Source organism: Lepidothrix coronata, unplaced genomic scaffold (genome assembly GCF_001604755.1).
Source record: "Lepidothrix coronata isolate B3197 unplaced genomic scaffold, Lepidothrix_coronata-1.0 Scaffold290, whole genome shotgun sequence".
Classification (NCBI taxonomy): domain Eukaryota; kingdom Metazoa; phylum Chordata; class Aves; order Passeriformes; family Pipridae; genus Lepidothrix; species Lepidothrix coronata.
In genome coordinates, this window is record NW_016690470.1 from 242,199 (window position 1) to 264,055 (window position 21,857).

Consider the following 21,857-nt stretch of genomic DNA (forward strand, 5'->3'; position numbering starts at 1 on the left):
ACATGGCACAAACCACCCTGCACATGGCACAAACCACCCTGCACATGGCACAAACCACCCTGCACGAGGCACAAACCACCCTGCACATGGCACAAACCACCCCGCACATGGCACAAACCACCCTGCACGCACACCCAGCCCCGCACGGGCACACCCACACCGGGCACGTGCTTCACACATTCCCTCCCACGCTCAGCCCACCGAATGCACACCCTCTCTCGCACCTGCCCCTCGCTCCAAGCACCCCTGAGCACCCCACACACGCCCTGTGGGTGGGTCACACCCCACACCCACCCCGGCACAGGCACAGACACGCTGTGGTCACACTGCTCACACGGGCACTCCCCACACAGACACCCTGCATGTGCCCAGCCTGAGCAACACACAGCACCCACCCCCTGCCCGCCGCCCTCTGGGACCCCTATTTACACCCTCCCAGCACGAACTGATGCTCCTTTTCCCTCCCCACTCCCATTCGGGCATCAGCCAGGTCTTTGCTGGCAGGTCGGGGCGATGCAGCTCCTTCCCCTCACCCCAGGATTACAGCTTTCCGTCCCATTTCCATGTCTGCCGACATCCTCACGGTGGAAAGAGACCCTTAATCCCCAGCAAATACTGCAGGAAGATTTCAGATGCCGGATAAAAAGCTTAAAGATGAAACGTTGCAAGGGTTGAAAATGCTTATAAGCGTCACCAAAACGGTTATTAGCCGGGGGACGGCGCTGGGTCACTCCTGCAGTGCCTGGGGACTGACGCTGGGTCCTCCAGCGCTCCAGGGCCAGCCTTCCCCGTGGGAGAGGCTGGAGGAGAGGAGCTGGTCTGGAAGGAGGGACTTGGTCCCCTCCAGGGCGGGACAGAGGGAGCTCGGGTTAGCTCTCAGTCGTGGTTCTTTCATAAAATCCTCCACTTTAGGGGAAATCTGACTTTCAGCACCGACAGGTGCATTGGTCTGGTGGCACCTGAGAGCAGAGCCAAGTGCAGGGTGCCCACGGTGTCCATCTCCAGGACCCTGGGTCAGTCCCCAGGACACCACAGCCCTGGGATAACGCAGTGGCAGAGAGGATTATTCCTTTGCATAACCTGTTCCTGGGGCCGCCCCACCCTCCTGTCCCTCCATCCACTTGTCCATCTGTCCCCGTACCGGGGGTCCGCGTGGGGGTCCAACGGCCCCCCAGCCCCACTGACCCCCGCAGTCCCCCCACAGGTGCCACCATGTTCCTGAATAAGTGCGAGGGGGACCTGGGCGAGCTGCGGAAGCCGGGGGACAGCGAGGGCACCCCGCCCGCCTCCGCCGAGGAGGAGCAGCCCAAGAAGAAGCACCGGCGGAACCGCACCACGTTCACCACGTACCAGCTGCACGAGCTGGAACGCGCCTTCGAGAAGTCCCACTACCCCGACGTGTACAGCCGCGAGGAGCTGGCCATGAAGGTCAACCTGCCCGAGGTCCGCGTGCAGGTAGGGAGGGCACCCGTGGCCCCAGCACCCCGGGCCTGTCCCTGGGCCGGGTCAGAGGGACCCCCCGGTGCTGGAGAGCTCCGCTCCGCTCTCGGCTCCACTGCCGCCACCTCCCTCCGGGCCTCAGTTTCCCCACTGCTCGAGGTGGGTGCAGCAACCTCTGCAGAGCTGCTCCTGACAAAGCCAGGGAAAGGGTTTAATGCCTGAGCCTGTTTCCCCCATGGGGTCCCAGTTTGGCCTGTGGGGTCCCAGTTTGCCCCACAGGCCACAGCCTCCATTTGGGCAGGGAGATGGTTTTTAGCGATTGTTTTTTCCCCTTCTGCTGGGGGCTGCTCCCATCCCTCCTGCTGCTCACGTGGGAAAGCAGCCAAACCTTGGCTGATTGAGGCCACTCCCAGGTCTTTCAGGCTGGGAAAGCGCAAGATCCTCACAGATTTGGGGGTTATAAGCTTGTTGGAGCAGGGGGGGCAGTGGGGCTGGGGAGGTTTCGCTCCCTGGGCTGCAGGAAAAGGCTCATGGGGGAACAGCACAGCCTGAGAAGAGCCCAGGGTTCCACCAGTATGGTCCCCACCATCCCTGGACTGACATGGTGAGATCAGGGAGAGGGAAAGGGCCAGTGTGCTGAAGGAGACAAAACCCCTGCAAAGCAAAGCAGTAACCCCCACACAGAAGAACTGAGATCCCCAGGCCTCAGCCCCAGTCTAAGACAAGGCAGCCTTTTTTTGGGGGTGTCCAGACTGTAAGGACACCTCTGCTGAGCTCTCTGAGCAATGACCAGTTTCATAGAATCACAGAATCACTCAGGTTGGAAAAGCCCTCCAAGACCATCGAGCCCAACTCTTCCTCCAGCACGGCCAAGGCCACCACTAACCCACGTCCCCAAAAGCCAGATCCACATGGCTTTTAAATCCCTCCAGGGCTGGTGACTCCACCACTGCCCTGGTCACCCTGTGCCAGCCCTGGACAACACTTTTGGGGAATAAGTTTCTCCTAATATCCAACCAAAAACTCTCCTGGCACAGCTTGAGGCCGTTTCCTCTTGTCCTGTCCTCTTGTCCTGCCCGACCCCCACCTGGCTCCACCCTCCTGTCAGGGAGTTGTGGAGAGTGAGAAGGTCCCTCCTGAGCCTCCTTTTCTCCAGGCTGAGCTCCCCCAGCTCCCTCAGCTGCTCCTCATCAGACTCGTGCCCCATCCCCTTCCCCGCCCAGCTGTTCATCTTTCCTCCCCCTTTGCCTCTCACAGCAGACCCTGTGCCCTGTGCTGCTCTGGGGACATGGGGACCAGCACTCCAACGAGCTGTTCCCACAGGGCCAGATGTCACTGCTGGATTTGGCTCACTGGTCCCTGTCGTTCCTGCTGGATTTTGGTGTAACTATGGCATTTTAACGTCTAGAAGCTTTGACCCAGGGGTTGGGAAGGTCGGATAACACTACCCCGAGGGCTGCTGGGTGTCTGCAGGGCCAGGGTGCACATTTCCATGGAGCAGTGAGAGTAGGGGCTGTGTGCTGACCCCTCTTGCTTTCAGTACCTCAGAGATGTCCTTGGTCTCTGGGGCTTGTGGGAGAGCTTTGGCAGAGGTGTGTGGTGTGCTGGGACTGCCGGAGCTCTGGAGGGCAGCCCCTGTGCAATGGGGTACCCCATACATGATGCTGAAGCACTCCCTGTGGGGCAGAGCATGGGGTACAGCATGTGGGGCACACTGCAAGGGACCAGCTGGGCACGGTGGAGCTCACCCTGGCTCTCACCTTGCAGGTCTGGTTCCAGAACCGACGAGCCAAGTGGAGGCGGCAGGAGAAGATGGAGGCCAGCTCCATGAAGCTCCACGACACCCCCGTGCTCTCCTTCAACCGGCCCCCCATGACCCCCAACGTGGGGCCCATGAGCAACTCCCTCCCGCTCGACCCGTGGCTGACATCCCCCATCTCCAGCGCCACCACAGTCCACAGCATCCCCGGCTTCATGGGAGCCCCCCAGGCCCTGCAGCCCCCCTACGGCGGGCACTCCTTCCTCAACACCCCCGCACCGATGGCGCAGGGCATGCAGCCCATGGCCCCCGCGCCCTACCAGTGCGGCACCCCCTTTGTGGACAAGTACCCGCTGGAGGAGGTGGACCAGAGGAGCTCCAGCATCGCCTCGCTCCGCATGAAAGCCAAGGAGCACATTCAGACCATCGACAAGACCTGGCAGCCCATTTGATGAACGTTCCCCTCTGGCCCCTCCGGCCCCCCCGGCCCCGGCTCCTGGCCCCGGTGCCGGCTCAGCCCTGGGGCAGGTGAGGGAGGACAGTGGGTGCTCAGCAGGACCAAAGCCGGTGCTGGGCAGGAATGCCAGGCTGTGTCTTCCCCCCGCCAAGCCAGCACTGGCAGTGGCAGGGAAGCCAGTCAGGTGCTGGCAGGACCCTGCTGCAGAGGAGCACCCTGGGGGAGCCCGTTTGCCTCGCTGTGGCACCAGCATTGGCTGAGGATCTGGCCGAGGCTCAGGCATCCCACTGTGCCAGCAGGCCACGCACCACCCCCTGGTCGGACACCTCCTTTCCTCACACCCCTTCCCCTTCCTGTTATTATTAATTTTTTTTTTAATGCTGCAGATTTAAACAAAACTGAACAGAAAAGCTCTAGTTTCATAGGGAGTACTTGGGGGGACGTTTTAGCTGCATTGGGGCGTGGTGCTGATCCTGCCGGGTGATGCACTGGCACTGAGAGGACGGTTGTATCGTGAGTAAAGAGATAAGATGAACGGCTGCCGCATGCTGGAGTTGGGCACTGTGCCCTCGTTAGCACAGCGGGGCTGTCAAGCCTCTGCTGGGAAGGAATTTTATTGGAGGGCATGGGAGCACCATCCCTGGGCACCCTCCTGCCCCGCTCCCTCGGGATGCCATGTGCAGGGCTGGGTCCAGGGGTGGGTGACTCAGTCCAGCCCTGGCTGTGGGCTGGGACCAGCTTGGCTGCACTGTGGCCTCAATGGCTCATCACAGGTCACCTTCTCGACCATCCCTTGGGGGCTGTGCCCACCACCCCCCTGCCCTAACACTCCCCAGAGGTGCCAGTGGCACAGAGCTGCCAGAATTGTGCTGGTGGGAGGATGGGTGGCAGTGGGACCCCTGTGGCCCATGGCCAGGGCTGGCAAGGGGAGGGGGCCAGCTGGGAGCCCTGGGGTCTCTGCAGCAGGGATGTCAGGGTGTGCCAACCTTACCTCCCAGCCAGCAGCTCCTGCCAGATGGGAGCTGGTGGTGGTGACAAGGTGCCACTCCCCCAGGGGTCCCCAGCTCCAGGGGGACCCTGCCTTCCCACCCACCAGAGCTCAAGGCACAGCCAGTGTCACCTCACTGGCAGCAAGGGCCAGCAGGCCCCCCGTGCACGGCTGAGCCCACAGTGGCTTTGAGGTGCTGAAGCCCAGCTGGGACAGCGAGAGAGGTGGGCTCAGCCCTGGGTGAGCAGGAGCCCCCGGGTCCCTGGGGAGGCCAGATGAGGGCCAACCTGCTCCTTCCTCACACTGAAACAAGATGTTTCCCCAGAAATCTTCCTGCTTCGGACCCGACGGCAGCCACCAGCCGGGGCTGTGCTGGGGCAGCCCCGTCCCCAACGTGTCCCCGTGTCCCAGACCCCGCTCGGTGCCAGCGCGCCCGCCCGCCGTCCCTCTCACCACCCCCCCCGGGGGTCTCACCCCGATCCAAGACCCCCGGGGCCGGACTGTGACGTCCCCAGAGCCCCGGGGTCAGGCGGGTCTGGCCGGGATGCCAGCGGGCCAGGCGAGGCACTGACCCCGGCGAGACCCTTTTCCTTGTGCCCCGTCCCCCGGCTGCTGCTGCTCGTCTGTTTCGTTAGCGACAATTAAACCTTTAACAACCCATTAAACGCATAATCGATGCTCCCCGGCCCCCCAGCCCAGCTAATGGGGTGAAGCGCCCCGGCAGAGCCGGGCTCCGGCCGGCAGATAATGAAGCAACGGCTGCGGAAGTAATGGGGTTTGATCCGGGGGACGGGACGCGCTCAATGGGGGCTGCGCTTTTCACATGACATAATTGCCGAGGCTGGCGCCAGCCCGGGGCACCCCTCGGCCTCCCGAGCGCCAACAAAGGCCGGCTGGCGCGGGGAGCGGGAGCGCCGCACCCCCGGCTCGTTTGATCGGAGCCTAATTGGGGCGAGGGTGCTCCCCCAGCCCGGCCCCGCAACCGCCACCCCAGAGCGAGGGCGCGGAGGGGCCCCGGGATGAGGATGCGCCTCCCCGGCTCCTCGGGGTTGGGGGGCTGCGTGAGTTATTTAAATGAGCTGATCTGCATGAGGTGGCACCGGTGTGCCCGGCACATGGTGGCGGGGAGGGGGGGTGGCGGGGCGCCTTCGCTTTTGGTTCCCCGCATGCCCTCCCGTGGGTGCGCCCGGTGGCTGCTCCGCACTTCCTGCACGAACAGGCAAGATTTCTGACCCCAAAAATGCCATTTCGAAGCAAGGCAGGGGCAGGAGTGCCGAGCGTCCTGCCCGGCCCACTTTTATTGGTGTTCTTCCTGGTGGAGACCCACTGGAGCCCGCCACGGTATGTGGGGCTGCGTTTGGGAAAAATCCAAGCAAAATGGCATTTTTTTTCCCCCTTAGATCCCAATCCTGTCCTGAAATCACTCACTGTCAAGATGGGGCTGGTGCCTGGGGTCTTCCTGGGGGGACTAAGTGCTACGGGCAGCTCTGGGGGCACTGGGGGGTGCTCCCAGTCCCTCGTGGCAGAGCAGGAGCCCTCCTGCTCCCCCCCCCTCTAATCTCCTCCCATGGGATTTGCCCCCTAAGCTGCTTATTTCTCTCTATTTCTCCCAGGCCTGAACGAACCCTGCCCTGCCCCAGTGCGACGCCTCGCGCTCGCTGAGCCGTGGGCTCTGGGCACTCTGCCCCCGGGGCTGCCCGCTGGTGGCCTGGCACTGTGGGGCTGGCACTGCCCAGAGATGTGGGGCCAGCACTGCCATACGTTGGCACATGGGGCTGGCACTGCCATGCCAGGGGATGTGGGGCTGGGGCCAGCAGTCCCAGCTGTGCTGCGCTGCGAGCCCCACACCCCCTGGCACAGGCCAGGATGGGGCTCAGCCCCTCCCAACACCCACCTCTGTGCACGTCCCCTCCGCCCCCTCCATCCCCGGCCCCCCAGCAGGACAGATGTGGCTCCAGGGAACTGCGGTGACAAGGGGGGGCCGCGCTGTCCCTCTACAGGGCGTGGGAGCTGGGGACGTCAGGGCTCAGGTTCTCCTCAGGGGTGTTGACCCACGAGCTGCCTGTTGCCCCCCAGCTCTCAGAGGGGGAGGAGGAGAGGGGGCTGCGAGGCGGGGGGGGCGAGGCCGCCCGCTGCAGGTTGAGCTTGGCGATGAGCGGCCGCCCCACGCTCACCCGCTGCCGCTCCTCCACGAAGTCGTCCATGCCCCGGTAGCGGTACTGCAGGCACACGGTGAAGGCCAGCTCCTGCTGCAGGGGCACCGGCACCGTGGGCACGTGCCCTGGCATGGCCGTGGCCACATTATGCCCCTGACGCCGGCCCCTGCCCCTTACCCGCAGCTTCTGCAAGCCACAGATCCGGCTGTAGAGGCAGCAGGAGGGGCAGCCGAGGCTCCAGACAGGTGCCAGGGGGCTGCCCACCTCCTCCGGGCTCTCCTTGTTGGTGCACTTGAGGTCCACGTCCAGCTCCTGCCACGGGCGGCATCCACATGGAAACCACCACGAGTGCCCCAGCCCCATTCCCCAGCAACCACTCTGGTGTGGCTTTGGCAGCCCCATCCCACCTCAGGGATGTCAGTGAGCCTGGCCTCGCACTTGGTGATGTCCGTGGGGGCAGCCACCACCCGCGTGTAGATGATCATGATGTTGGAGAACTCGGCGGCGAAGCCCAGCTGGACGGTGACGCCGCAGTCGAAGCGGAGGTGGCGGCTCTCCGGCAGCACTGGGGAGGGAACAGGGACAGCAGGGCTGGGACCTGCAGGGGCTCTGGGCTGGAGCTGTACCCACAGGAGAGGAGACTGTTGGGTCACCCCAGAGCAGGGATGCTGACATGGTGGTCCTGCCTCCAGGCTGGTGGTTCTGTGCCAGCTTCTCCTCCAGCTGGGAGGAACCTGGCAGGTGCTGCCTGCAGCCTCTTCCTGCACCTCGGGCTGTCCCTGCTCCAAGTGCCAGCTCTGCACGGGGTGGCTGTGACTCACCATGAGCCTTGGCCCACTGCAGGTTCCTGGCAGAGGTCTCATCCCGGCCCGGGGGGCGGATGGGGTCCGTCAGAGCTCGTCTCTCCGAGAGGTTGCTGCGAAGCTCCAGCGCCTGCCGGCCCCGCGTGATCTCCAGCGTGCCCATGTCTGCCGTGGCACAGGGGGTCAGCAGGGGCCACCAGGGGATCACTGTCCCCCACCACTCCCCACTCACCCTCGGCCACCTTGTCCAGCAGCACCGTGATCTTCTCGTCCTCCAGCAGCCAGCGCTTGAGGAAGGTGACGAAGATGCCGTTGGAGAGCTCGCCCTGGCTCAGCTCATAGGCTTCGGCATCCGCACACCTGCAGGGATGGGGCAGCAGTCGGCTGCATCGTGGGCTCTGGCACTTCCCCAGGAACTGGCCCCCAACAGGACGACAGTCCTGGGGAAGCCAGAGCTGGGCACCTCTGGCTCCTGTTCCCATCTCACCATCTGGCCACCGTGCCAGGGACAGGTGGGAGCTATGGCTGGATCCTGGGTGCTTAAAGCATCACCAGCCCAAATCCCTGTGCTCCAGAGGAGCCTCAGGGCTTCATGCCCTCAGGGGCTGCCCAAAGCTGAGCAGTGCCATGGACACCTTCCCGCCCTGTGAGGGACTCAGGGCTGCTGTTTGCCTACCACCTCCAGCATTGAGCAGAGGGGTACAAGGAGGGGGGAGAGACACAGGCAGGGGGGCTGAGCCCCTGCCCCACTCTGAGCCAGGAAGGGAGACTCAGCCCCGCTGCCCACACTGGGGAGATGGCAGGAGGGACCCACGTGGCGTAGCCAAAGACGATATTGGCCGTGACCTCCAGCGCCCCGACCTGCGGGATGACATCGTCGTTGAGGTTCCTGCAAGAGAATGATGCTGGGTAGAGCCAGGAACTGCCCCCCTCCAAAGCCCACCCCAAGGCACCTCAGAGCCCAGGGGCTGCCCTGTGCCCCTCTGCCCACCCGTCGTGGTGTTTGCCAGCTCAGAGGGGCAGTGATGTTCTGGGGCGTTTAGACAAAGACAGTGGGTTTAGACGGAACCCCAGGGGTGCCCTGCACCGCTCCCTCAGGATCCAGCACCCACGGGTCCCTGTGCTGGGGTGTCCCCGAGCAGGTGTGTCCCTGGGGGGGTGGCAGGGCTGGGTCACCTCTTGCGGCACATGTCGAGCAGGAAGGTGTTGAGGCCGGTGCGGCGCTCCTGCATCGCCCGCAGCACCCGCTGCACGCACAGGCAGTGCGCCGACGTGTAGGCGCTGGGCGCATCGATGGGCACCATGAAGCTGTTGCCGAAATTTTCATAGCCGTGCCCGGCGTAGTAGAGCAAACCTGCCAGGGGGAATGGAGGGCAGGTGACGTGGTGACATCCCTGGACCTGCCAGCACCCTCCTTCTTGCTCAGTCCCTCCACCAGCACAGAACCCCCGGGTTCCCCCAGGCTGGAGCTGCCCTGGCGGGTGCTGTCCCACCATAGACGCCCTTGTCGAGAAGGAGGAGGAACTCGTTGACAGCCATCTGCATCTCAGCCTTGCACAGGTCCAGCAGCGAGACCACCTTGAAGTCGAGCTGGCGGAGGAGGGCACTGAGGGCATGAACGTCCACCATGGGCGCCTGCAGCTGCTTGTGGTGCAGGTAGTGCATGTTGCCGATCAGCAGCGCCACTTTGTCCGTGGCTGCAAGGATGGGAGAGGGAGGTCTTGAGAAAGGGGTAGGATGCTTCTGCTGTCCCCACTACCATTCAGCCCACAGAGGTGACACCCAACTGTGGCCAGCATCACTGTCCCTGGGTATTGAAATGCCCTGTGGTGTCCCTGCCTCGCTGATCCCTGAACCGTGAGGGTAGGGTTGGAGGTTGGAGTTAGGGATTTGGGTTGGGAGTTAGAGTGCTGATCCACTCTCCTGGTTAAGGCTGGGGTGCTGCTTTGCTCTCCCAGTGCGCTGCACCCAAAGAACCCCTGGCTCCTGGGGTGACAGTGGTGACACTGGGGACAGTCAGAGCCCCCCAGGGCCACCACCCCCTCCTGGGCAGGCTCTTACCATACAACTGGCCGGGATTGCCACACTCTGGGGAGCCTGTGAAGAGAGAAACACAGTGCCAGGGCCCTCCAGTGCCAGGGGAGCGTGGTGGGCCGAGCAGCATGGACCTGCCCTCTCTGCCCACACCTACCTCCATCCCCTTCCTGCCAGGAGCCTCCAGAGGTGAAGAGCCGTGGGCCTGTGGCAAAGGGGGGGTCAGGGATCCTACACATGGCAGCACCTCCCAGCATGGGCTGCAGCCACCCAAAACTGCAGAGCAGCCATGAGGGCTTAATGGGGAGCAGGGCAGGGTCAGGACACCCCATGCAGGGAGAGAGTCACAGAGGTTTGTCCGGGGCCCTCACCGATCTCCACATCTACCTCCTGGCTCCACACCTCGTGGAAGAGGTTGAACACTCGGCAGCAGTAGCTGCCCCGCTCGGCCGTTGTCACCAGCTTCACCTGCCAGTGGGACAGAGCGGGAGGCTGGGGTGGTGTGTTGGACCATATTGCACTGTGCCACACTGTGCCATGCCATGGCCAACACTGTGCCATGCCGTGCCACACCGTGCCAACACTGTGCTGTGCCACGGCCAACACTGTGCCGTGCCAGCTCCATACCTGGAGCTGGGGTGCCTGAGCCCCCTCCACAGGACGTCGGTTCCTGAACCACTGGTACTGGGGCGGGGGGTTGCCGATGGCTCTGCACTCCAGTGCCAGCGTGTCCCCCTCGGCCAGGCGGCACGGCCGTGGCTGCCGCAGGATCTGCAGCCCTGCCATGCTCGGGCAGTAACCACTGGCTGGGGAAGGGACAGGGTGGCAAATTCAGCACCCAGCCATGGCAGCGCTCAGCAGAGCTGCTCCAGGCCCCAAGTTCCTCACTCATAGGCCCTGGCACCCAGGGGTAGCATGAGGCATTGTGCAAGAGGAAGACACAGGGCATGTGGCTCCTCTGTGGGCACTGTGACCCCAGCAAGCCGAGAGACCCTTGTGGCTGAGCCAGTGACTGACAGGGCAAGCAATGCCCCTCAGGATCCATCCCTGTCCCAACGGGGCCAGCGGTGCCCTGTGGGAGCTGCCCTGTTCCCAACAGGGCAAGCGGTGCTGCATGGGTGCCAGCCAGGGACGCAGATCTAGGAGCCCACCTGAGCTGGGGCTGCCGCTCTTCTCCACCTGGACGTGGGCCCACCTGGAGAAGGCGAAGGTGGCCCCACAGTTCACCCGGCAGATGTACCACTCGGGCTGGCCCGGCGGGGCGGCCGTGTCGATCACCAGCTCCGGGGACGTGGCTCCAGGCACCTACAAGACAGGAGGTGGCCAAGGAGTCAGGGGTTCCCTCTTACCTGTGTGGGTGCCCTCGCTGTGGACAGGGCACGGGGGCCCTGCTCCACATGGCACAGCGGGGCCTCACCTCCCGTTTCCCACAGAACCACTGGTACACGAGCCCCGGTGGGCCGGTGGCACAGCAGGTCAGGGACACTCGTGTCCCCTCTGCCACCACCTGTGACTCCGGCTGCACCGTGATGCGGATCATGTCCTGGACTGCAGGAGAGGAGACCACTGTTCCACACCATCCCATCCCATTCAGTCCCATCCTATCCTGTCCCATTGTACCCTTTCCCATCCCCCCCCAACAGCCTGCCCAAGCCCAGCAGAGCCCAGCCCATCCTATCATATCCTCTGTCCTGTCCCAACCATCTCATCCTATCTTGTCCCATTGGTACATTCAGTGCCATCCCACCTCACCCATTTTATCCTGTTCCAATCTATCCCACCCTGCTCTGCTCCATCCTATCCTACCTCATCCCATCCCATGCTGTCCAAACCTGTTCCATCCCATCCCATCTGACCTCATCTCAGCCTGTCCCCCATCCCATCAGACCACATCCCATCCTACCTCACCCTGCCACATCCATCCCACCCCACCCCACCCACCCAGGACCCCTCTACCATAGCACAGCCCCCAGAAGGAAGAGCTGCCCTTCACCTCATCCGCTTCCTCCCGCCGAGCCCCCGTCCCCGGTGGTCCCTCCAGCCCCGCGGTTCCCGCTGCCCGTCCGTACCGGCGGCGCTGAGGACCCGGCAGGCCTTTGTGTGCCCCATCTGCTCCAGGCAGCCCAGCAGGTACTTGAGGGTGCAGTCGCGCTCGGCCAGGAGCTGCAGCAGGCACTGCGTGGGGCTGCCGCGGGGCTCCAGCACCTTCAGCGAGCACATCTCCAGCTCCTCGGCGCTGCGAGCGCCCGCGGCCGTCAGTGCCCCCTCCCTCCCGGGCCGGCGGGCCCCCGCCAGGGCTCTCGGCGGTGTCCCCTGCCCAGGGGATGGCTCTGGGGACCCACGCGCCCCTCGCCCGGCCCACGCCAGGGCTGTGCCCACCGGCGTTTTGTCACCCGGTCGGGGACAGCCCCCGGCGATGCCCCCCCAGCCCTACCTGCACTTGAAGCGTTTCTCAGCCCCGGCCAGCTCAGCCAGCTTGCGCCAGCCCCGGCCCGCGTTATCCAGGAGCTCACACAGCCGGGCCACCACCTCCTCGCCCAGGGCGCCGATGGGCACGCTCCAGTCCCCCATCCCTGCTGGGGACACCGAGGGGACGAGCCGTCAGTGAGTCACGGGGTGACAGGGTCCCACTGGACACCGCCGGGCACAGTGTGCCTCAGCTGGGAGAGCACCAGCATGAGCTCACCAGCGTCAGGTCCCCTCCTAGCAGGAGCCTGGGGAGGTGCTGGGAACCAGCTGGGCAGTGCTGCTGGATCTGGCCACCGGCAGCCAGCCAGGAATGTCACACACTCTCCCTCCGTGAACTGTGACAGCACCCTGGGGAACCCCACTCGCCCCCCAGCCTCAGGCAAGGAGCCAGGGCATTTTAACCCAGTCCCAAGAAAGGGACTTCATGGAATTGGGGTCCACAGAACTGGAAAGAGGGGATGTCCCCTTTCACCTTCCCTGTCCCTTCAGGGACCACAGAGAATGGGGCCCAGGGGCACCTCTCCCCCTGGCAGAGGCCCCAGTGGGACAGCAGCAGCCCCCTCGTTGGCACGAGTCCTCTGTGTGGTGGCTCCAGAGCCAGCACAAACCTTTCCAGGCCACCAAGAGGGGCTGTGGAGGGGTCAGGGGAGGGTATGTGGGGGTCCTGGGGCTGGGACCCATCTTAGCTTGCCCTGACCCTGGGAAAGGTTTTGACAACGAGGGGAGCATGGCATGAATCACGTGAACAGGGGCAGCACCCAGGGAACAGCTCCTTCCTCCTCCCCTCAGGTCCCTCCCCAACAACCTGCCCCAGAGGAGCACTTGCCCCCAGGACTGAGCTGCCCAGGGCAGCTGGGTGACACTCACCCAAGCAGGGGGCTCCGAGACGGAGGGCAGGGATCCAGGTGCTCCCTCTGCTCACCTTCTGCTGGACTTGGGGGGCTGGACACGCTGGAAGTGGTGAGGGGAGAGCAGGGCACAGGACAGGCCCGGCAGGACGGGCACTCACCGCGTGGTACAGCCGGATGAGTCCCAGCAGCTCTAAGGGTGTGCACCCAGCCCCACGCAGAGGAAATGAGGGCTCAGCCCAAAATCTGCCCCGGCCCCCGCGCTGCAGCACAGCACTTCTGCTTCCCCCCGCCTTCCTTCCTGTTGTGGGGCGTGTGGGTGCACAGCTGCCACGGGGTGCCCACGTGGGCACCCACCCACAGCCCCCCAGGGAGCCAGGCACGGCCCCCAGCCCTGCTGCAGGGCACGGGGCACCAGGGACACTGCTGGGCTGGGCAGGGGCTCCACCGCCCCCTCCTTGCTATGGGGGGACCTTGTGGGCGGCTGTTTGTCCCCACAGCCCAACTCGAGCCCAGGCAGGAGCCGCAGGGCAGCAAGTCCAGGATGGAGGTGAACCAAGGTGACGGGGGCACCTCTCAGCCAGGTGAGACCAACACAGGGGCAGGACCATGGCTGGGGAAGCTGCTGGGCTTTGCCAGGCCGGAGCCAGGTGAGGACAGGCAGGGACAGGGCAGCGAGGGCCCAGCTGCTGTGAGGAAGACCCTGCCTCCACCATGCAGCCCAGCCCAGCCCTTGCATCCCAGCACCACTGCTCCTGCTGCCAAGGGAGGAAAGCAGAGCAAGGGGCCACTATGTCCCCCCTCACCTTGCCTGCTGCCTGGCAGCACCACCAGAGCCTGGTCCTCCTGCCCCCAGCAACACAGGCTGCTCAGCCCCCAAGACCCCCAGCCAGTGACAACGGGGTGAGGGGGGGCATCCCCTCCCACCCCCCTGTGGAGCCCTTAGGCTGAGGTACAGACAGTGATGGAGCACGACCCGTGTGTGGTGTGGGCTCCCTCCACGAGCCAAAACCTGAGCTTCTGCCTTCGCAAACACACCCAGAATTTGTGTTGCCTCAGACCCTGGCACAGGGGGGACCTGCACCAAGCTTGCTAAGAGCCCAAGTTTTACACAGCCTTTGTAACAGATATCAGTCTCACTCCAGATTTATTTCTTGTTTATATCAAGTGACCAAAAGCAGGAGCAGGTCCCAGTGCCACCTGTGCTGGTGCGTGGGGCAGCCCTGAGCTTGGCAGCACCTAAAACTTCTTGCCCTTCTTCAACTTGTTGCGCTGCCACGTGTTGTATTTCCGCAGCCGCCTCCAATACTCGAGCGTGTCAGGGTCCAGCTCCTCCAGCTTCTTGGGGGGCCCGAGGTGGATCTTAAAGAGCCTGGGGGCAAATGCAGAGGATGTGAGGCTACGGGAAGGAGGGAAAAAGGGACAAGGACGGGACACAGCCACGGATGTGAGTGACCAGGACGTGCAGATCCCTCACCCCCACATCCACAGTGCACCCACTCCTGTCTCCCTGACCCCAGGAAGGTCCCTGGGCTGCAGAGGGGCAGTTGCCTCCTCCCAGAGCACTTCGCTGTCCCTGTGCCTCCCGGACGGCACCTCTGTGGGGACACGGAGGGGAACAGGGCAGCACCCACCAGTCGGGGTACTCGGAGTCGGGCTTCAGGGCCACCTCCGGGCCCTCCTTGAAGTAGTTGACCCCCATGGCGTGGGTGGCGAGCATGGTGGGGTCCGTGCACACCTCCGGCCCCTTCAGCGCCTCCTTGGGCGCGCCCTTGCCCTTGGCCTTGGCGGCTGTGGGGACAAGGGTAGGGTCAGAGCAGGGGCGACAGGGATGCGGGTGGGGGAAAGGACGGGGCTCGGGGGCAGGGGCACCGCGGGGCGGGAGCGGGGCTGGGTCAGGGTCGAGGGGAACCGGGTGTGAGAGAGGGAGCAGGAACAGGAGCGAGGGGCACGAGGGATAGAGACGGGGGGGCCCGGGGGACCGGGGGGACGCGGGGCGGGGAGCACGGGCAGGGCAGGGCAGGGCGGGGGCGGTGCCGGGTCTCACCGGGTTTCTTGGCGTAGCCGCGGGCCGGAGCCCCGAGCGCGGCCCCCGCCGCCCGCAGCAGCGCCCGGGCGGCCATGGGCGCGGGGCACGGCGGGACGGGCGGGGCCGCGCCTGCGCCTGCGCGCGGGCAACGGCAGCGGCGGCGGGAGCGGCCCGGCCCGGCCCGGCGGCAGCGACAGAGCCCGCCCGGGACCCGCCATGGACAGCGGCACCACCGCCATGGACTTCCAGGCGGCCCCCGGCGGCGGCGGCAGCGACGAGCCCGCCGAGCCGCCCGCCATGGACACGGAGGACGGGCCGGGAGCCCCTGGGCACCGCGCGGGGGGCGCGCGGCCGGACGGGCCCCCCCGCTCGGCCCCGCAGCCCGGCAGTGACCCCGCGCCGGAGGAGCCGCGGCCCGGCCCGGGACCCGCCGCGGCCCCGGAGCTCGCAGGAGGCGAACGGACCGGGCTGTGCCAGGGCTCGGGAAGGGCCATGGAGGCGGAGGCGATGCCCGCGGAGCCGCGGGGCTCTGCCCGCTGGGAGCCCAGCGCCGGGAGCGCCCCGCGGGGCACGGGGAGCTCTCGGGCCCCCGGCGGCGCCGAGCCCGCGGGCATGGAGCTGGATGAGACTCCCGAGACCCGCGGCCCCCCCGACACGGCCGGGTGGGCTGAGGACGCGCAGGACGAGCCCTCGGAGATCCAGGGGCTGCTGGCCCAGCTCGAGACCCTCGACCCCAGCCTGTGTGACCGCCCGCCCGCCCCGGAGCGGGGCCCGCCGTCCCCTTCGGGTGCCGGTGCCCGGCGGTGCCCGGGCAGGTGCCGGCCCTGCCCGCTGCACGTGGCCACGGGCCGGGGCCTGGCGACGCGTCCCTGCTGCCCCCAGCACCCGGCCTGTGCCCGGCCCTGCCACGGGCTGCTCTTCGCCGAGGCCGACCGGGAGGACTTGCTGAGCCTCCTGTGCTACGAGGGGGGGCTGCCCGAGGCCGGTGCTGAGACCCCCTTGGCCCGCTCCGATGTTCTGACTGGGACTAACCTGGAGATGCTGCAGGTCCGGGAGGATCCAGCCACTGTGGAGAAGCCTGAAAGGCCGGGGAGGCCAGAGAGCTCAGAGGAAGAACCTTCCGGCAGCTGGTGCTATGGAGAGGGGCTTTGCGAGGTTGATTCCACCTCTGAGGGCACTCGGGAAGGTTCGCCAGAGCCAGCGTGGGCGGCCCTGCCTCCCCCTCCAGCCCCCGAGGCAGAGCAGCCGCCACCTCCAGGCGCCGTGACCGTGAGTACTCCGGGTGTGGTGGGGCCGCAGGAGCCAGGACTTGCCCCTTGGCCCTGCTCCCTCCTCGGGTCTGGGCTGGGGGCGGAGGGGAGCCAGGGATTTCTTTCCTCGGGTCTTACAGGGCCTTGTGCTGCAAGTGTGCCCAGACAAGACCCTCGGTACCGGCTTTGGCTCCTACTGCCCTGAAGGCGGGGGGATACTTGCATGGCTGCCTGATTCGTGTGTGCCCCGGGGCAGAGGCTGGTGGGTCTGAACAGCCCCTCTGGCCCCTGGATCCTGTGCCATCCTCCCCTCCAGCCCCAGGACCCTGTGCTGTCTCCCCTTCAGCCCTAGGACCCTATTCCTCCCTGCCCAACCCTGGGACCCATTTCCCCCAGCCTCAGGGACGCTGTGCCATCACTGTGCCACTTCTCCAGGGCCAGGCAGGCTGAATCCCTGGGATGCCAACCACAGCCTCACCTGCTCTTTCGTTGCTTTGCAGAACAGGGAACCCCCATCATCCTGCCCAGCCTTCAAAGAGGGTGAGTTGCTTCTGTGCTCAAGCAGCAAGAGCATTCAAGAGTCCTGACCCACGTGCTCTGACCCTGAATGGGGGTGGCTGAGGGTCCCAGCTGGGGAGGGAGTGCCTGTCTCTGTGTCCATCCCGGGTGGCAATGTCGCTGCAGGCTCCAGATGGCTTGTTTGATGCTTTGTTGAGGAAGTTGAGGTGCTTCGGGGAGCAGGATGGGGGGATGCTCAGGAAGGCAGAACGGGATGCCAGGTGTGCCCAAGAGAAGGGGGAAGCAGCACTGGTCCCCAGTGATGCCAGGAACCCATGTCCCAAGCACTGAGCTGCTCTGCCATGTGTAGGAATGCAGCTAATGGGCAGTAAGAGTTGGTACCCCCAGTTTCAGAGGTAGGGGAGCAGCCCCTGCTCAGTCCCTCCCAATGCCTCAGTTCCAGGCCCTTGTGACCCGGAGGATCTGCTGGACGGTGTCATTTTTGGGGCAAAGTACCTGGGCTCCACACAGCTGGTCTCGGAGAGGAACCCCCCGACCAGCGTCCGCATGGCACAGGCCCAGGAGGCCGTGGACAGGATCAAGGTGCAGGAGGGGTGGGGGGCACAGCTGCCCCCAGCCTGGCCCCCTGTGGCCGTGGGGCAGCACTCGGGGCCTGCCCAGGGATACCTGGCTGTGGGGCTGGGACCCAGCGGGGTCCTGTGACCTCTCCATCGTCTCACAGGCACCCGAGGGGGAATCCCAGCCCATGACAGAGGTGGATCTGTTCGTCTCCACGCAGAGGATCAAGGTGCTCACTGCAGACACGCAGGTGAGCAGGAGTGGCAGCACCCGTGTGCCTCTGGGGCTGCTGGAACCTTCCTGTTCGGCCTCGGGACCTCAGCTTTGTTCCCACACTGGAGGGGTGATGCCCAGGGATGACCTGCAGTCGAGGACATACATCTGGGAGGGGAAATGTAATTCCACAGCCATCCTTTCTCGTGTCCTTGGCTCTCTGTGTGGCTGCACGAGGCTTCCCGTGCGAGCTGCGCCCTGGGGAGCTGCTGGGATCCCAGACCAAGCTTCAGGGAACCCAGGCTTGAAATCTTGGAAGTTTTTTGCCTCAGGATTACTTTCTGCATTATAGTAAGAGGGAAGGGCTGTCCTGTCCCCTGGCAGCACCCAGGGACACGGATGAGTCCCTGATGAAGGAGCTCTTTGTACCCAGTGGCACAGACATGGTTTCTGCCCAGCGTGTGCCAGGCATTTGCGCTGCATCCCAGCACCATTGCTGAACCCCTCCTGCTCGCTGGGCTAATGGTTGCCCACAGGGCTGAACGTCTCTGCCTGTGTCGCCCTTGCCAGGAGGCCATGATGGATCACTCCCTGCAGACCATCTCCTACATCGCCGACATCGGCTCCCTCGTGGTGCTCATGGCGCGCCGGAAGCTGCCCCGGCGGTCGGAGGTGGCAGAGGAGAAGCGGCTCTACAAGATGATCTGTCACGTCTTCCACTCGGCCGACGTGAGGCCACACGGGGGTCCCTGGGGAGGGCAGGGTGGCCGTGGGGTCCTGGGCCCATCCCGCTGTAAAAACTGGGGGTCCGTGCTGGGGGCAGCAGCAGAGACCCCTCCCTCCCCACAGAGAGAGGGCAGGAGCCCAGCCTGAGCATCTCTTTGGCACAGAGGGGCCCAGTGAGCAAAGAGGGGAGGATTGGCACCGTAGAGGGGCCCATTCAGGCAGGGAAGGAGCTCCCAGGGCCAGTGCCTGTGCTGGGCACTGCAGAGCATTGGGAGCTGTTGGCTGCAGCCCTGAGCCATGGGCAGGAACAATCCCTGTCGTTCTCCAGGCCCAGGTCATCGCCCAGGCCATCGGGCAGGCATTTGGTGTGGCCTACCAGCGCTTCCTGGAGGCCAACAGCATCGACCCCAGCGAGCTGAGCCCCCGCCAGTACAGCCGTGCCCTCGAGGACCAGGAGCAGTACAACGCAGAGCTGACCCACTTCTCCCGGCAGGAAAACTGCAAGGACGTAAGAGCTGCTCGGGGGAAGGAGGGCGTGGGGACCCTGCTGGCACCTCTATGTCATCCTCTCCATGGCTCCCTGAACAGCTGAGGTGCTCCCTACAAACCAGACCCCATCCCAGCCGGCTGTGAGCACAGGACACCAGTGCTGGGCTGGGGCATGTGCCCTTGGCTCTGGTGACAGTAACCCACCCATTCTGCTCCCAGGTCTGCATCCGGAAGCAGAAGGGGGAGATCCTGGGCATCGCCATCGTGGAGTCAGGCTGGGGCTCCATCCTGCCCACCGTGGTCATCGCCAACCTGATGCACGGGGGCCCCGCGGAGCGCTCGGGGGAGCTGAGCATCGGGGACCGCCTCATGTCCGTCAACGGGACCAGCCTTGTGGGGCTGCCCCTGGGCACCTGCCAGAGCATCATCCGGGTGAGCTGGCACGGGGCGACCCCCTCCTTCCTGCCACGGGGAGTGGCCTGAATGCTGGGATCCCCCCCGGTGCCCCCAGCTGTGGGGGCAAGAGTGCACGGGGGCTGTACCTGTCCTGTGGGCTGTGACAGTCCCTGCTCTGAGTGCTTGGGAGGAAGGGGTGTGACAGGGCAGGGACAGACCTGGGGACTGTACTTGATGTGGCAGGGTACGGCTGGGGTCCTTCCTGAGGAGGAGGGTAGAAGAGGAGGCAGGCACCTGTCTTGGAGGAAAGCTGTTGTACCATCTAGCTCTCAGGCAGGAAGGAGCTGAAAGCAAGGACAGTGTGGCCTCGGGGGCAGAGTGCGAAGTCTTGGGCTGGGTTTATAAGTTCTTGTCCCTGGATTTGAGCATGGCAGTATCCCTGTGTACCTCAGTTTCCCCATTGAAAACAGGTTGCTAATCCTCAGCCCTCCCATGAGCAACTTGGCTGTGTTGTCCCTCCACCAGAGCTGAACAGCTCTCCAAAATCTGACCAAGCCTCATCCCCCCTTCCAGGAGCTGAAGCACCAGACTGAGGTGACACTGAACATCGTGCACTGTCCCCCTGTCACCACGGCTGTCATCCGACGCCCCGACTCCAAGTACCAGCTGGGCTTCTGTGTTGAGAACGGCGTGGTGAGTGCCTGTGGGATGGGGTCTGCCCAAGGGACAGGCAGAGCTGGCTGTGCCCACAGAACAAAGCCCAGCTCCCCCATTCCCTGTGCCTGCCCAGGCCAAGGGGTCACAGTGCTCTGCTGTGCAGAGCAAAAGGCTCCTCACAACTCTCCTGCAGCACCAGTGGTTGTACCCCTCTCTCTGGTGCTCCTTAGCTGTTTGCTTTCTGGGTGGTGGCTTCTTCTTGGCTTTCTGGGTGTGACCCCAGTGACATTTGTTGCTGTTCTCAAGACCCTGGCCACTCCCTGCTCTGGGGTCTGCTGTGGCTGTGTTGTGAACTCAGAGTAGGGCGTTCCCAGGCCCAGTGGGAGCTGAGGGGATGGGTGGGTGGGCAGTGGAGGCGGTGGCACAGCTGCCTCGCACTGATGCTCCCAGTGGGACTGGAGATGTGGGTCTCTCCTGCTGCCCCAGGGAGAAGCTCAGGCTCTGCAGCCCAGGCTTGATAGGAGCAGGAGGGTTCAGTGAGTGGGAGCAACTGCACTCCCTGTCAACTGGGGGAAAAAGTCCTGGGGGCTGCCCTTGCCCCAGCACATCGCTCTGGTGGCAGCAATGCAGGGCAGTGGCTGCCCTCGCTGTGTGCCCGTGAGCTGGAGGAGACAGCACCCAACTCCAGAGCGCTGGCTGGGAGCCTGCAGGGGTGTGAGGGTTTGGGGCAGTGGTGGTGCAGGGCCGGGGCTGTGGGCACAGCCCTGATCTCACCAGCACTCCTGGCTCCCAGATCTGCAGCCTGATGCGCGGGGGCATCGCGGAGCGGGGCGGCATCCGCGTGGGGCACCGCATCATCGAGATCAACGGGCAGAGCGTGGTGGCAACGCCCCACGAGAAGATCATCCAGATCCTCACCGAGGCAGTCAGTGAGGTGAGCAGGGCCCCCACAGAGCAGCTGGGCTCAGAGCTGGGCACCAGCACCCTCCAGTCTGGGCCAGGGCCTCTGATCTGTGCCTCTCTGCCTAGGTCCACATCAAGACCATGCCAGCCTCCACGTACCGCTTGCTGACAGGGCAGGAGCAGCCCGTGTTCCTCTGAGCCACTGGCCATGCCTTGGACAGACAGGAACAAGCCTGGAGGGGCAGGTCTGGCTTTGCCTTCTGCCCCAGCCCTGCGTCAGAGCCCTCAACAGGACGTGATCCTGCACCTCTTCGGTTTTACTCAGGACAGAGAGGGAGGCTCTGGGGGCTGATACCCAGCTTGAGCAGTGTCAGGGCCTGTGGTGCCACAGTTTGGGCACCTCCCACCCTCCACTCACGCCTTCCTGCCTCACAGTGCCTGCACAGTGCCCGCACAGTGCCTGTCCTGCTGCTGCTGGTGGGAGAAGAGGGGACCCCACGTGAAAGGTCCCCCCCATCCAGTCATTGCAGATTGTGCTTTTACACTCACCAACGGTGCCTTTCCCCAGGTGAGGATGGTGCTGGAAGCACAGCTCAGCTCCAGAGCTCAGCTCAGCACAGCCCCAGAGCAGTGCTGACCCTGCACACCTCTGTGTGGGTGCACCACTGGCACTCCTGAGGGACACCCAGAAGCTCCCAGACTCAGCCTTAAGGGCAGCAGCACTCTTGGCACCTGCTCCTCCCCTCTGGCTTGGCCAGGGGCCTGCTGGGGTGCAAACAAACCCCCATTAGACCCGTTGCACCAAGCTGGGAACCTACCTCAGCTTCTCCCTGGTGCTGCCTTGAACTGTTCTGCACGCACACCCCAGCCTGGGGCCTCAGCCCTTGGTGCAGCAAAAGGGAACGTGGCACTGCCCAGCCCCACATTGTGGGATGTTGGGGCCCCAGGGAACCCCCTGAGGATGTGCCTTTTGGTGGGTGGCTCTCTGGGCCCCTGAAGCCAGGGCAGCACTGACCTGGCTGTGCCTGGATGCTTGGCTGATGTGAAAATAAAAGTTGTGGGAACTGTGGGAGGCTCCATTGGCAGAGCCCCATGCAGGCTGCAGTGGAGGAGGCTCAGCAGGGCAGTGCCAGGCCCTGATTCCTGCTCTGGTGGCTCAGGCA

At 64.7% G+C, this 21,857-nt stretch overlaps 4 protein-coding genes and 1 long non-coding RNA gene across 7 annotated transcripts in view; 2 read left to right on the plus strand and 3 right to left on the minus strand.

Moving 5' to 3' along the window:
• Nucleotides 1-662, minus strand: part of LOC108508303 — a 3,162-nt gene extending 2,500 nt beyond the window's left edge. Inside the window, exon 1 of the long non-coding RNA XR_001878377.1 lies at nucleotides 534-662. This is a non-coding gene — a long non-coding RNA (uncharacterized LOC108508303). The remainder of the gene's footprint in view (nucleotides 1-533) is intronic.
• Nucleotides 663-666: 4 nt separating this feature from the next.
• On the plus strand, nucleotides 667-4,004 carry RAX2 (retina and anterior neural fold homeobox 2). 3 transcript variants are annotated; one of them, XM_017836991.1, is made up of 3 exons: nucleotides 667-868; nucleotides 1,205-1,455; nucleotides 3,208-4,004. In XM_017836991.1, the coding sequence occupies exons 2-3, from the start codon at nucleotides 1,213-1,215 to the stop codon at nucleotides 3,649-3,651; spliced, it is 687 nt and encodes a 228-aa protein (XP_017692480.1). In that variant the 5' UTR covers nucleotides 667-868; nucleotides 1,205-1,212; the 3' UTR covers nucleotides 3,652-4,004. The 3 variants fall into 3 exon arrangements, with proteins under 3 accessions (XP_017692480.1, XP_017692483.1, XP_017692482.1); XM_017836994.1 differs by having other exon boundaries at nucleotides 1,205-1,428; XM_017836993.1 differs by having other exon boundaries at nucleotides 667-1,455.
• Nucleotides 4,005-6,638: 2,634 nt separating this feature from the next.
• On the minus strand, nucleotides 6,639-13,224 carry LOC108508291 (mucosa-associated lymphoid tissue lymphoma translocation protein 1-like). Its single transcript, XM_017836976.1, is given in 18 exon segments — nucleotides 6,639-6,893; nucleotides 6,978-7,112; nucleotides 7,208-7,365; nucleotides 7,622-7,768; nucleotides 7,836-7,963; nucleotides 8,418-8,492; nucleotides 8,780-8,957; nucleotides 9,097-9,300; nucleotides 9,665-9,700; nucleotides 9,795-9,842; nucleotides 10,009-10,105; nucleotides 10,265-10,357; nucleotides 10,359-10,447; nucleotides 10,792-10,942; nucleotides 11,055-11,185; nucleotides 11,707-11,873; nucleotides 12,072-12,213; nucleotides 12,974-13,224. Coding segments are annotated over 17 exon segments (2,229 nt in total). The 5' UTR covers nucleotides 12,209-12,213; nucleotides 12,974-13,224.
• Nucleotides 13,225-14,084: 860 nt separating this feature from the next.
• On the minus strand, nucleotides 14,085-15,077 carry MRPL54 (mitochondrial ribosomal protein L54). Its single transcript, XM_017836990.1, has 3 exons — nucleotides 15,002-15,077; nucleotides 14,589-14,745; nucleotides 14,085-14,326 (listed from the first exon to the last, which is right to left on the minus strand). Exons 1-3 carry the CDS (start codon nucleotides 15,075-15,077, stop codon nucleotides 14,194-14,196), a joined length of 366 nt encoding a protein of 121 aa, XP_017692479.1. The 3' UTR covers nucleotides 14,085-14,193.
• A 518-nt stretch (nucleotides 15,078-15,595) lies between these two features.
• Nucleotides 15,596-21,761, plus strand: APBA3 (amyloid beta precursor protein binding family A member 3). Its single transcript, XM_017837067.1, has 10 exons — nucleotides 15,596-16,252; nucleotides 16,734-16,773; nucleotides 17,189-17,334; nucleotides 17,474-17,560; nucleotides 18,094-18,252; nucleotides 18,578-18,757; nucleotides 18,958-19,170; nucleotides 19,708-19,827; nucleotides 20,585-20,725; nucleotides 20,821-21,761. The coding sequence occupies exons 1-10, from the start codon at nucleotides 15,596-15,598 to the stop codon at nucleotides 20,890-20,892; spliced, it is 1,815 nt and encodes a 604-aa protein (XP_017692556.1). The 3' UTR covers nucleotides 20,893-21,761.
• Nucleotides 21,762-21,857: the final 96 nt, after the last annotated feature.